We start from the raw sequence: 14,680 nt of genomic DNA, 5'->3' as shown, positions 1-14,680 counted from the left end.
TTTTTAAACCAAATTCTGAGTTCAGAAGAAAGCAAACCTGCAGGACACGGCACGCAGTCTTCATCATCATTAATCCTGACAAGTTTAAGGAGTTTGGAAAAATTATAGTCTTCTGTCTTTTGATGTATTTATTTTTTTCGTTATTCTGCGTTCATTTGAAGACATTGTGTTTGTTTGTTTGTTTATTGGCTAACCCTGACGTTCACTACAAACGGGTTCGTGCGTCTGGGAGTTGGCGCGCGTCAAGGGGTTAACGGCTGTGGCGCGTGAGGCGCGGTTGGTTGGCTGCTTGCGCTTTGGCTGCTGCTGGTTGGTTGGCCGCCCGCTGCGGCTTTGCGCTCGTGGACGCGGCGGCAGCGGCGCGCGGCAGAGAGCCACAGAGCTCGGAGGTGGTGGCGTCGGGGAGAGGATGCGTGCGCGGGTTTGACCGCGCTCCCACTCGCATGCTGCTGCTGCTGACTGTGAGAGCAGCCGGAGAACATGTCCTTCATGGACGGCATGGAGAACCCAACGGAGAACCCGAGCAAGGCGGTGGAGTATCTGAAAGAGCTGAACAACATCATCGAGACCCAGCAGGGGCTTCTGGACCAACAGAGGGTCCGGATCGAGGAGTTGGAGCTCCAGGTGGCGGACCTGTGCCAGGAAAACGCCTGTCTGAAGGAGCAGCATCAGCGGCACCTGGCCGCCTGCAGACTACTCCAGCAGGGGAACCATGGCGCGCTGGGGGCCATCAGGGAGAACATCACACCAGAAAAGTAAGTTATAAATGGGGATGTCGGGGCTGCAGAACTTTTCCTTCGTTCACTGGACAGACCCAAGGATCCAGTCACACCCCTCTTCAATGTTTGGTTCATGAGATGAATTCCAGGTTCCTGTACATAATTAACGCAGACCTCGAAGGTTTGTGGAATCTGAACCCCGTTAGCCGCTCAGTGCAGCTGAATGGTCAAACTCCACCTGCCAGATAGCTTCACCCTGCGGTGGAGGTTCCATCAGGACAGGTGCAGAGAACCCAAATTACTTTCTTCTGGCAGCTCAGATGAGGGAAACCTGCTGCCTTCATGCGGTCACAGTCAAATTCTGCGATTTAACAAATGAACAGCAGCTGTTTTTACTTTCACTAAAGTGTATTTTGTTATTTTTATTCAACTCTTTTGATTTTTCACATATTTTTAAAATGTTTGTGTAAATATTAATTCATACATTTAATATTTTGCATTACTGAACGATTTAGGCAAGGGATTAGGCAACCTTATTAAGTAGAATACTAAAATGTTTATCCTCGTGGGATTCCGTAGTTTATAAGCATGCTTTACAACAATTACTCAATGCGTTTGCGTGCAACCTCTGGATTCTGGACGCAAGGCTTTTAAGTAAATCTGCAGATTTTTTCCCCCAGTGACTTAACCCTCTACTGTTCTGACTCTATTGCAGAATCAAGCTCTTTTACATTTTACAGTATAGAGCTCATGTGGGGGTAGGTGTGATATGAGGGTGAGACATCCAGGTTTTCATTTTTAATTCAATTTTTCCCCCAAAAAGAAAAACACATTTAATCTGCTCCATTAAAGTCCCTCTAGCCCCCCCCCAGTTTGAGGCTAGATATTCATACATATTTTTAGCGGCCATCAGGTGAAGATCACCTTCATTTATAGGCAGAACATCTGGCTATAACTGTCATTCACCAGAAACTAATTTCGACTTTTCTGATTTTCAAATGACATTCGTCTTATTAGTTGTCACACACCTGGGTGTATGAAATGTGTTTTCCGCATTTGACCCACCCCCTGGGGGAGCTGTGAGCTGCAGACACAGCCGCGCTCGGGAAACATTTGGTGGTTTAACCCCTTATCCAACTCCTTAATGCTGAGGGAGGCATATGGGTGATATGATCATGGATTTGAACTGACAATCTCATGGTGGACACTCTTCCACAAGGCCACTAAATTGGTTGAACCTTATTCACAAACAGCAGGGATAGGCTGGGTTTATGACCATAATATATAGAATAATGCATTTTCTATGAAAAAAATAACATTATTACATTTGATATGGCATTTAAAAGGCATAATTAGGTGTCTGCTGTCTGATTACTGCCTCGGATCTAACACCATCATTTAACCAGGGGTCACACAAAAAATCAAACTCCAGCTTTGGGTGAAATTGAACAGATTTGCATGGAAAGGTGCAGTTTTATGCTCGATAGTGCCCAAGTCGTCACAAGTTTATATGTAAGTGCACATGTTTGTATGTCAAAAAGCACACAGAAGATTTTCCAAATAAAAAGGCATTTTGATGATTAAAAAATGCACTTTAGTTGCATTTTCATCACCAAAACTGTACAGATTTATCTATGAAAGTGCAGTTTTCTGTGTGAAAACTCACAGCTTCTTTTATGTGGTGCGTAATGAGGAAAAATCACTTCACGGAGGCAGGATGTGGAACTCCCCTTTTTAGACTGTTTCCACAAATACGATTAAAAAAAAGTGTGACAGTACTTGCTCTTGCCGTTTCCTTCATTCTTGCTATTTACAATGCTAGTGGGATTAGTTGTTAAAAATATTAAAGTCAATGTGTAGCCTATTATCTACTCCAATATTTAGTTCAATGTATTGCCTACAGATGCAGTGAAGGAATAGTGGATTGACAGTGATCTTCTGGGCCGTGTTTATTTCTGTCAGGTCTGTTATTTGAGTGATTTATAGCCTTCCATGTTGTTATGGAATTTGCCCGTTTTCCATTTGTGTGGAGCTGATAATAGCATCAAGACGGAACCAAAGCTCTGCAGATTTTAAACTGTTTGGTCTTAAGCACCTGGTGGAAGATTTATGTTTATAATGTGACTAACAGTTAAGTTTAAGAGTTTAAAGCATTACTCGATGGTTCTTTATATGTACCCCCCCCAACAGCTGAGAGGAGGTCCTGACCCTGGGAGACTGTTGGCGGTAGGACAACATCAGCTGTTCTTTTTTGTGCTGACATTTGTCAGCAAACAGTCCCAGCCTTGACTGTAGATCAGTGGGAAGTTTTGTACCTCCAGCCTTTCTGACACACACACCTACACACACGCATGCACGCACGCATGCACACACACACACATACACACACAACCACATTACAATCCAATTTGTCATGATTATTTGCATCCATCCTTAAACTCCATCAGTTTTTGTGATGAGGTAGAAAGATCTTGAGTTTAAATTTTAGTAACGTTCTTAAATAAACCTTAACAGATGAATTCCGTATTCCACAATATTTTTTAAAAATGAGTTTAATTAAAAATGATTATATTCAGCCTTTTTCAAACCAGTGGGTCACATGACTATATGTTTGGTCCATCCTCTCTCACAGTCACTTGTGCCTGGACGTCTGAAAAAGGTTTGTATGAGTTGCCTCGCCCTCCACTGGTCTGCAATTGTACGATTTCCGCGTCTCCTGAGCAGGACCTGCGCTGACTCATCTCCCAGCATGTAGTTTTCTGAAGCTGTGATGTGTTTCTAGCAAACCTTTTTTCTTGACAGTTTATTCTGAAGGCTGGGACTCTTAATTTTCGTGGTCTTTGTCCATGACCTCAGATGACTTTAGAGCTGCTTCTGTGTTTGGTCCGGCAGACACTTTAAGAGAGAGGTAAAGCTGAGAAAAACACGTTTTGCACATGCAGGTAAACAATCCGATTCGTCTAGCTTGGTTCTTTAGCTGCTCCAAAAGTCACACCCTCAGTCTAAGGATTGTCAACAGTAACAACAAATGTGCCAAAATACAACACAGGTGTTTTTCCTTAGGTACATAGTGTTTGGGCAATTTCTTTCACAAGCTACTGGCCATTTGAATACAGATTTTTTTTAAAAGTTTTCTACTAGATGTTCATTGTTTCTTGTTGCTTTCACCAGTTGTTCCTTAAGCTGATTTAATGTTAAAACTGCACTGTGGTGGTGTCTCAAGAACAGGCAGAAGGCTGGTTCCAGGCTGAGTGGCACAAACAATACTTCACACTGTGAGGCTCAGTGCAGTGCTGAAGTATGCTGTGAGTGACTGCAAATGAAAATTAAGTGTGTGGTATCCAGAAACTGTGTACTGGGGTTGCTGGGAGATGAAGTGCACTGACTTCTGACAAGTGGTAGATTGCTCTTCTATCTACACTTTGGCATCAAATTAAAATTTCTCAGTCCAACTGCTATAAAAACAGACAATTGAGCAAGAAAAAGGAAATTAAAAGTTTGAAGCTGCTGTTATGTGACTGAATAGAATTGATCTGCTCTCAAACGGAGAGAATAACTTAGCTAGTCTGTCTCTGCTGTCTCAAATCTTTTGACTTTCTGTCATTCCTTACTTCTACATCTTCCCTATATTTTACTCATGTTTTTCCATTTACCCCCACCTTCACAAAAACGAATCCCCAAAGCGCTATCTTGATCCATTCAGGCATTTCTGAGTATTCCTCTAAAAACCTGCGCTCTGAGCGACAGCCCCTCCCAATCCACGAAAATGAGTGGGTTTCTTACAGAGTAGATGAGTGAGAACAGCCCCTTCCAGGAAGAGTCTGCTCCACAAACACACCCACTTTCTCCCTTGAGGTAGGTCTTTTGCTAAAACTCATTCCTTTTATGCACAATATCCACATCCATCTTTGCAAAAGTTTAGATGTTGCTTGTTTTCATGGGCGAGACACATATACGCTGCCGAGGCCGGCTCTAGGTTAACGTCATGAAATGGACAGCACCCACAAGCAGTGAAAGGTGGAGCCTCAGAGATAGAGATGCCTTACTTCATGTTTGGAACATTAACTGTGAAAATAACTAATATTTAATTTAAAAAATGTTCTTTAGTGTACCAAAGATATGTCATCATATATATGGATAAAGTTAACTCTGAAAGGTTAGCATGATATGGGCTCTTTAACATTCTGTCACGATAAATTCTGTCCAACACAAGTGACTATCAGCTTCTGTTTGCTCAGCTGCTGGACAGGACAAGGGAAAAAATGAGATAAAAAGGATTTATTATCTTAAGCCATTCCTAGTTTTTAGCCAGACCTCAGCCTAAGACTTTCCAGTGAAAGAAATAAGATGAATAAAATGAAAGTTTATGGTGAGTCAGAGGAGCTGGACAACAGCAGGTGCTCTTTAAAGTCAGAGCAGCATCTGTCATGTTCCCATGCTACTGGGTGGACCACACCTCCAGTGTTCGTCCACTGCTAAATGTGGATTTGAGTTCTGCTATTCCTCCTTTTATGATTGAAACAGCATGACTGCCCCAGCTAGTGTTTCAGATTAGAGCGGTTTTTGTTGCTATGGTAACAGAGGATAAACGCGGCTCATTAAAATCCGTGTAGCAGTTTTGGATTTTACAAGTGATAACTTTTGTCCATTTTCGCTTTGAAGTGTGTGCAATTTTTTTTTTTTTTTTTTGCTTTTGCTCACCATTTATCTTATCAGTGTGAGACAACTGCAGCTTTCTTATTTTTCCATGCCTAAAGGAGAGAAACAGATACCTTGGGTGCAGCCAGGAAAAAGGGCTGTTTAAATTTATCTTTTAAACTGCAAAAAGAAAATCTACAATTAGTTACATAAATTAATGTCCACAAGTTACAAGAACATTTAAGATAATCAGTCTATACGCTCTCCTGAAAATCTTGCATTGTCTAAGCCAGCAGAAACAGCTGTGAAATGATTTCAAGACATTGAGGTCCGAATAAGAGGACACTTTTTTGATAAGATAAGATAGATAAAAGATAAAGATACTTTATTGATCCCAGCTTGGGAAATTCAGTTTTTGCAGCGTCGGCGTTAGGCTCAAGATACAAACTTACACACAATAGATGACAGAGAACCAAAACAATCAATCGGAAAGAAACATCAGTGAATTAGCACAGTCGTATTGCATGCCACATCAGGAGAGAGAAAATAGACGGACCATAAATGACTTTATCTATTGCACATGGATGACAAGTTATAGAGTCCAATGGAGTGAGGAATGAAAGATCTCCTGAAGCGGTTTGTGTGACAGCGAAGCTGCCTTAGTCTGTTGGAGAAGGAGCTCCGCTGACCGTCCAGTACAGGATGGAGAGGATGCTCAGGATTATCCATGATGGATACCAGTTTATTTAAAGTCCTCCTCTCCATCACAGATTCAAACGTGTCCATTTTGCAACCAATTACAGAGCCAGCTCTTCGGATCAGTTTGTTCAGTCTATTGCTGTCCCTAGCAGGTATGCTGCCCCCCCCAGCAGACCACCGAGAAGAACAGAGTGCTGGCCACAACAGACTGGTAGAATATTTCAAGCATCTTGCTGCACACGTTGAAGGACCTCAGCCTCCTCAGGAAATGGAGTCTGCTGCTGGCCTTCTTATACACAGCAGTGCTGTTGCTCTTCCAGCTCAGTCTGTTGTCGATGATTACTCCCAAGTACTTGTACTCCTCTACCTTTGCCACCTCTCTGCCAAAGATGCTGAGAGGCTGGGAAGCTGGTGGTTTCTTCCTGAAGTCCATCACCATCTCTCTGGTCTTTTCCACATTCAGCAGCAGGTTGTTTTCTCCAGACCATCTCACAAATTTATCCACAAGATCCCTGTACTCCTCCTCCCGCCCACCATTAATGCAGCCAACAACAGCAGAGTCATCAGAGAACTTCTGAAGATGGCAAGACTCTGAGTTGTACTGGAAGTCACTGGTGTACAAAGTGAACAGGAAGGGAGAGAGCACAGTTCCCTGTGGGGCCCCCACACTGCTTGTCACCACGTCAGACAGGACACCGCCCAGCCGGACAAATTGCGGCCTGTCTGACAAGTAATCAATGATCCAGGAGACTAAGGCGCCGCCCACACCCATCCGCTGCAGCTTCTCACCCAGTAACCAGTGCTGGATGGTGTTGAACGCACTGGAGAAATCAAAGAATGTGACCCTCACAGTGTCCCCCCCTCCATCCAGGTGAGAGTGAGCACGTTGCAGCAGGTGAATAACAGCATCCTCCACCCCCAATCCTGGCTGGTAGGCAAACTGAAGTGGGTCCAGAGATGGTTTCACCAGAGGTCTCAGGTGGGACAACAAAATCCTTTCCAGAACTTTAGCTGCATGGGACGTGAGGGCAACAGGGCGGTAATCACTAGGTCCAGAGGGTGCAGTCTTCTTGGGAACAGGAACCAGACATGCGGTTTTCCAGGTGTCCGGCACCTTCATCAGACTGAGGCTCAGGTTAAAGAGGTGCTGGAAAACAGTGGATAGCTGGGCGGCACAGGACTTCAATATCCTGGGGCTGATGCCGTCTGGGCCAGGAGCCTTTTTTGCTGTAACTCTCTGTGTGAAGGGCTAAATGTAGGGTTAGGGGAAAGCCTCAGGGGTAGAGGAAGAATTCAGATTCGGCCGATGTAACATACAATATAAATACAGTTGAAATGTGGGTTAACAGAAAGTCTCTTTTGCCAAGGAAAATGTACATTTGCCAATTCTTCAAAAAAATCACATAGACCTGTTTGTCCCCCCCAGGTGACCAGAACATAAAAGGGTTGCTATGGAACTAAACCTACAGAGAAGCAGCTGTTTTCAAATTTGTGGTTTTTAATAAATTTGTCAAGTGCAGCTCTGACCAGGGAGGTGGAGCCAGAGGGGAACTGGGAGGGGCTTGAAGCAGCCCCTCAGCCAATGAGGGTAGGTGAGGAGGGAGTAATGGTGGAGGAGGAGGTGGCGCCTGCCAGCCATACAACGGTGCTCGTGGCTTTAATTGTTTTTGATTCTTCTTTGTGTGCAGAGTTATGTTCTTCCATGTTACGGTCTTTTCTTTTTGCTTTGCAGCGTTGTTTGTTTCGATGGCGCCTTGTTTCTTTTCTCTTTTAAGCTTTAAACTAATAGCTCCTGATTTGGGCTTCAATAAAAACTTCCAGTCCTAAAGTGATCAAATGAAATGTTGCAAACAGGAACTGCCTGCGGGAAGAAGTCCTTCCTCCAGAGGTGAATCTTTTCTGTCATCCACTGATAGAGATTGCAGTATGAGGCCGCAAAGGCAATTAACCTCCAGATTTCCAGGAGTTTATTCTTGTCATATTCTCTTCATTCTTGCTGTTAATCTGATACGATTTCCAATTAAAAACATACTTTTAATAAGAATGACATAATCATACTGTCATGTCATGCCATGATGTCTCTCAGCATTTCCTTCTGATTTTAAAGCTGAACTCAACAAGTTCAAACAAGCTGAAGCATCAGAGAAAAAGATTGAAGCTTTAAAGTGGAAGTCTAACCTAAATCTAAGCAGCTGTCAGGTTACCTACCTCTGAGTGTTGCTCCTGTTCATCAGATATCACACAGCTTTGCTCCGAGCGTGTTACATCCCACCCAGAGGGAGGGAGAAAATAGGCAACATAAAGAAATAATATTAAGCCGGTAAGGGTTGAATGGCTGTCAGTGCAGCCGTTTATTTTAAATGACAGCTGCAAAAGTAAAGAAGGTAACAAACTTAAATGCTCAGGCACTAATGCAATAAATAACCAAAACAAAATTTAACTACATGGACATCACTAAAGTACAAAACATAGTCCAAAACACAGATCACAATTAGAGGGGAAAACCGGGCAGTTTCCAACAGGCTTCTAACGCCAAGTCCAACAACAGGGGGTCAGCTGATCAAACAGATTCCTCCCAGGAATTCAGCTGCCCACTGGAACATAGGCTGCTCCAGGCTTTTATGCTTCCCGCCCAGCCTGGTGATTGGAGGAGAGAAAAAGCTGCAATCATCAATCAGGAAGTGAACTGATGTGGTGGAGGCTTCTGCAAAAGACACACATACACACAACACACATATACACACACCAAAAAGGCCTGGGGCCGTAACACCCCTCCCCTTAAGTTGCAAGCCCTTAACCCTAAGGGTTTGCAACCAGAACCACCAAACAACATTAAGTGTGTGTATGTAACATTACCGAACGAAGGAAAAACCGGAATCACCCAGACCTGGACAGTGCATCTGCTAACAGGTTCTCTGTACCTTTCTTGTGATGGATTTGAAGGTTGTAGTCCTGCACCAACAAAGCCCAACGCATGAGACGCTGGTTGTGATTATACATACGAGATAGGAAAACAAGTGGGTTATGGTCAGTGCGAACAACAACTGGCAGAGAACTAGATCCAACATACACATCAAAATGCTGAAGTGAGAGCAACAATGCCAAAGTTTCCTGTTCTATGGTGGAATAGTTTTGCTGTTGTTTGTTAAACTTTTTAGAAAAGTAACAGACCGGATGTTCAACGCCATCTGCGTTCTCCTGCAGAAGGACTGCGCCAACACCCTTTTGGCTGGCATCAACTTCCAGCACAAAAGGCCGAGAGGGGTCTGGTGCAGCTAGAACAGGTGCATGACACAATAAAGACTTCACACTGTCAAAAGCATGCTGGCATTCGGGGCTCCAAGAAAATCTTACCTTGGGACTCACCAAATTGGTAAGGGGACAGGCGACAGATGAAAAATTTCTGCAAAAGTTCCTGTAGTATCCTACCATACCAAGGAACCTACGCAAGTCACGACGGGTGGTAGGAGTGGGGAAGCTCAAAATTGCTTCAACCTTGGCTTCCAAGGGTCGAACTTTTCCCTGTCCTACTTGTCTCCCCAGATAAGTAATTGTAGCCTGTCCAAATTCGCATTTGGCTAGGTTTAATGTGAGTGACGCATTTTCCAAACGGGAGAATACTGTGTGCAGCATCTCAACATGCTCCTCCCAGGTTGAGGAGTAGATGACTACGTCATCCAGATAGGCACTGCAATTTTGAAGGCCAGCAAGGACGATATTCATTAAACGCTGAAAAGTGGCTGGCGCATTACACAAACCAAATGGCATAACTGTATATTGTAGAAACGTGTCAGGAGTAACGAAGGCTGAAATTTCTGAGGCACGCTCTGTCAAAGGGACCTGCCAATATCCTTTTAGAAGATCAAGCTTGGTTACAAAGTTCGCATTGCCAATGTTGTCAATACAGTCATCCATCCTAGGAAGAGGATAGGAATCGAGAACTGTGACTGAATTGACTTTTCTGAAATCTGTAATGAACCGAGGGGTTCCATCAGGTTTCTTTTCAACCAGACATGGGGAGCTCCAGGGACTGACACTGGGCTTTGCAAGGCCATTTGTAACTAAATAGTCAGTTTCCTGTTTCATGAGAGTTCTCTTTTCAGGATTAACACGGTACGGATGTTGCTTTATTGGTTTATTTGTTTTCACGACAATATCGTGTTTAAGAACAGTAGTGGAACTTGGTACATCACTGAAGAGGCATGTGTATTGTGAAACACATGCTAAAACGTCACGTTTTTGAGCCTCCTCCAAATGGTTAAGTTTAGCAGGAAGAACTTTGAGCATCTCAGAGTTAGGCAGTCTAGCACAGGAGCGAGGAGAATTAGGAATGCGCAGACCGTCATCCTCCTCAGGCTCTTCAGGCTTTTCTGGCTGTACAGAGACTGCTGCAGAAATCTGTGGAGTTGGGGTCACAATGGGCTCTGAAACTTCACGCGAGTGATATGGCTTCAACATATTTATATGGCAAACGCGAGCTTTACGCCGTTTGTCAGAACTGCCCAGGAGGTAGTTGTTGTTTTTCAACACTTGTTGTACTTCAAGTGGACCAGTGAACTTGGCAGACAAAGACGAACCTAAAATCGGGAGTAAAGCAAGCACCTTGTCACCTGGTTGAAACTCGCGCTTCACAGCGACACGGTCATGTCTTTGTTTCATTTTAAGTTGGGAGCTGACCAAACACTCTTTAGCGAGTTTGTTGGCACAGCGTAACCGATCATTAAACTCACGGGCGTAGACACGCACACTTTTTCTTTTGTCCTCTACTGGCGACAAGAGTTTTTCTTTTAACGCTTGAAGTGGACCTCTAGGAGTGTGGCCAAAAACTAATTCAGCAGGGCTGAATCCAAGTGACTTTTGAACAGACTCACGTGCAGCAAACAAAACAAAAGGGACGCCCTCATCCCAATTTTTCTTTAACTCTAAACAATATTTCCGAAGCATAGCTTTCAGAGTTTGATGCCAACGCTCTAGTGCGCCCTGAGACTCCGGATGGTACGCACTAGATGTAATATGATTTATGCCGAGGGTTTGGACAACCTGTTTAAACAAACCGGATTTGAAGTTCGTTCCTTGATCCGTTTGAATTGTTTTAGGTAACCCAAAAGTAGAAAAGAATTTTGTAAGTGCTTTAATGACAGAACGAGCGGTTATTTTTCGCAGTGGTACAGCCTCAGGAAAACGTGTGGCTGCACACATTATGGTGAGCAGAAACTGGTTACCGTTTTGGGTGCGAGGCAATGGGCCAACACAGTCCACAATGACGCGATCAAATGGATTTTCAATTATGGGAATTGGTTGTAACTGCGCAGGCGGGATTTTCTGGTTTGGCTTTCCAGCCATCTGACAGACATGGCAACTTTGACAAAAGCGCACGACATCCTGTTTAACACCTGGCCAGAAAAAATGTTTTAACAGAAGTCTATAAGTTTTTGTCACCCCAAGATGACCTGACCACTGGCTTTCGTGTGCCAAGGATAGTACTTGCGCGCGATAAGTTAAAGGCACAACGATTTGGTTTACAGTTTGCCAGGGTACAGTTTCAGCAGCAGAGGGAGACCATTTCCTCATAAGAACGTCATTATCCAGAATATAACCTGACTTTTCTTTGGCAAGTCGCTCATCACTCACCATAATGGAGAAACATGTGCGTAGAGTTGGATCAGCTCTTTGCTCAGCGCACAGGCGGGTGCGTGTAATGGGGAGCGCGGGCTTTGAACGCTCCGAATCAGATGAATTGTCCACAGGAGCTTCCACCTGTACTGGAGGAAGACAATCAGAATTAACCTTGTTCTGAGAGTGTTCGTCTCCTGAAAAGGTTGACATAAGGATGCTATCAGAGAGGGCAATATCTGCATTTTTATGGGACTGTGCTCGCGTCACAGCACAAGCTGGGTACAACTTGCACTCTGTTTTGTCTAGTGCATTATGATCATGAAAATCTGGAAGGGGTCTTTGTAAGACTTCCAGATGCGGCACGACTTTACCGCCGGCTACATCGTTTCCCAGTAAAATAGCGACCCCTTTCATGGGTAATGCAGGACAAACGGCCATAGGGAAAATGCCAGATATTAAATCAGACCTCAAATGGACTCTGTGTACGGGCCGAGGAGTGTACGTCATGCCAATTCCACAAAGTATGACATTATAGTCGCAGGAAGAACACGCTGCAAAGTCTAATGTGTTTGCTAAAATTACAGTCTGTGATCCACCTGTATCCCTCAAAATACGCACAGGACGTTCATCTGTGCGCTCACCACTCAGTGAGACAAAACCTTCGAATACGAATGGTTCAAAACAGGAGTCGGGAGTTTCCGCGCATTTAACTGACACCGGATTTATTGCACCGACACCTTTTGGTCTAGAGGGACTTGGTGGGCTACGTTCAATTTTATTTTTCAGAAGAACACAGTCAGCGATCACATGTCCAAGTTTGTGGCAGTAATAACACTCACGCGTTTCTCTGTTCAAATGTGTTTTGTTTCGAGCTGCCTGTGTTACAGCTGTAGCTCTCGGGTGGTTCGCTAATGTTGGGAAGGTTGTTTTGTGTGTCAGTACATACTCATCAGCCAGCACTGCCGCTGATGTAATAGAAGTTACCTTCTGTTCATTTAAGTAAACCACAATACGATCAGGTAGACTTCTTTTAAACTCCTCTAACAGAATAAGGTCACGGAGAGAAGCGAAATCATGGATGCCGTGCACCAGCGATCGAAAAGAATGCATTTTTCCCGAGCAAACTCCACATGAGTTTGTGACAAAGACTTTTTCTGCTGTCGGAACTTCTGGCGGTAAGCTTCAGGCACTAGCTCGTAGGCCTGTAAAACAGCTGTTTTAACCTTATCATAGTCTAGACTGTCTTCAAGAGGGAGCGACGCTACGACCTCCTGAGCTTTTCCACACATTTTACAGTGGAGCAATAATGGCCAAACATCACGGGGCCAATTTAACGTGCCAGCAATGCGCTCAAAGGACGCAAAATACGACTCCACTTCACTCTCCCGAAAAGCGGGCACAAGTGGAATAAATTTACTTACGTCAAGCAGCGTGGTGGAAGATCCGAGGGGAGGGTTTGCGCTGTCAACTGAGGATACCGGAAGCTGAGCCTTCGCCTCCAGCTCCAGCTGACGGATCCTGACAGCTGTCTCAGCCTCAATTTCCAAACGCTTAATCTCCAGCTGTATCTGGCGGGTTTGTGCCCTTTCCTGCGCCTCAAGTTGCAGACGGGCGAGCCGGACTTTCAGTCGCGCACCATCCCGCGACCCACCGCTGCCTGGAGAGAGCGGATCGTAGCGTGGGAGGCTGAAGGGGGGTTTTCCCCGTTCGAGCCTCTCATCGCTCTCTAGCACGGGAGATGTCTCCGCGTGCACGCGGTCACCCATGTGCGGGGCACCGCTGTCACGCTCGCGGCCACCTATCCCCGAGGCGACGTCCGCGGACAACACAGGCACCTCAGTGACAGTCAGGCGGATCACGCCCATTCTCCTCAGATCACCCACCAAGAGATCCTTAAGAGCCTGCTTGTTTATAGGTTTCGAAAATGAAACGCCAAAATGACTCGCAATTTGCTCCAAATCGCACTTGCGGCACGTATCTAACAAAGTCAAGGATGGGTGAGCAATGAAATGATCAACACTAAAGCCAGTCGCCATGGTTTTTCCCCCTTTACAGGTATGTGTACGTGGCACAAACAGAACCGCACCAAGGACACGTCAGCACCCGTCGCAGCCGCCAAATATACAAACTGCAAAACAAACAGCCACGTATACCCTATAAAATAATCCCGGACGAGCCCCCACTTATGTTACATCCCACCCAGAGGGAGGGAGAAAATAGGCAACATAAAGAAATAATATTAAGCCGGTAAGGGTTGAATGGCTGTCAGTGCAGCCGTTTATTTTAAATGACAGCTGCAAAAGTAAAGAAGGTAACAAACTTAAATGCTCAGGCACTAATGCAATAAATAACCAAAACAAAATTTAACTAGATGGACATCACTAAAGTACAAAACATAGTCCAAAACACAGATCACAATTAGAGGGGAAAACCGGGCAGTTTCCAACAGGCTTCTAACGCCAAGTCCAACAACAGGGGGTCAGCTGATCAAACAGATTCCTCCCAGGAATTCAGCTGCCCACTGGAACATAGGCTGCTCCAGGCTTTTATGCTTCCCGCCCAGCCTGGTGATTGGAGGAGAGAAAAAGCTGCAATCATCAATCAGGAAGTGAACTGATGTGGTGGAGGCTTCTGCAAAAGACACACATACACACAACACACATATACACACACCAAAAAGGCCTGGGGCCGTAACAGAGCGTCCAAGAGCAGACCATCTGATGGTTAAGTCTGAGTGTCCATTAGCAGGTGCGTCTCAATGGACCTTTCCAGTCTGTGCTGATAAGAAAGGTTTAAATATAACAAATACCAACATTTTCATTTACCTGCATTGTGTCATAAGTTTTATGCAACACATTTGATCTCTCAGTCAGATTGAGCGTTGTGTTAACAGTGACAGTGTTTCTTGCTGTGTCCTCTAAATGGAAGCTGGATGTTTCACTGTTTGTGAAGTGGATTTCTCTTCAAATATTTTGCTTTAAGCCCAAATGTCGCTAAATGTGTTTGTG

General features: G+C 44.6%; 1 protein-coding gene across 3 annotated transcripts in view; it reads left to right on the top strand.

Annotated features, from left to right (window-relative positions):
- Positions 1-221: 221 nt before the first annotated feature.
- Positions 222-14,680, top strand: part of iqsec1b (IQ motif and Sec7 domain ArfGEF 1b) — a 138,697-nt gene continuing 124,238 nt past the window's right edge. For all 3 annotated transcript variants that reach the window (XM_078948087.1, XM_023955126.2, XM_023955121.2), the window contains exon 1: positions 222-755. In XM_078948087.1, the coding sequence (XP_078804213.1) occupies positions 481-755 (275 nt within the window). In that variant the 5' untranslated portion in view covers positions 222-480. The remainder of the gene's footprint in view (positions 756-14,680) is intronic.

Source organism: Oryzias latipes, chromosome 5 (assembly GCF_053564925.1).
Source record: "Oryzias latipes strain Hd-rR chromosome 5, Olatipes_Hd-rR_3.1".
Classification (NCBI taxonomy): domain Eukaryota; kingdom Metazoa; phylum Chordata; class Actinopteri; order Beloniformes; family Adrianichthyidae; genus Oryzias; species Oryzias latipes.
Note: the sequence above shows the minus strand (reverse complement) of the source record. Positions and strands in the feature narration are given on the sequence as shown.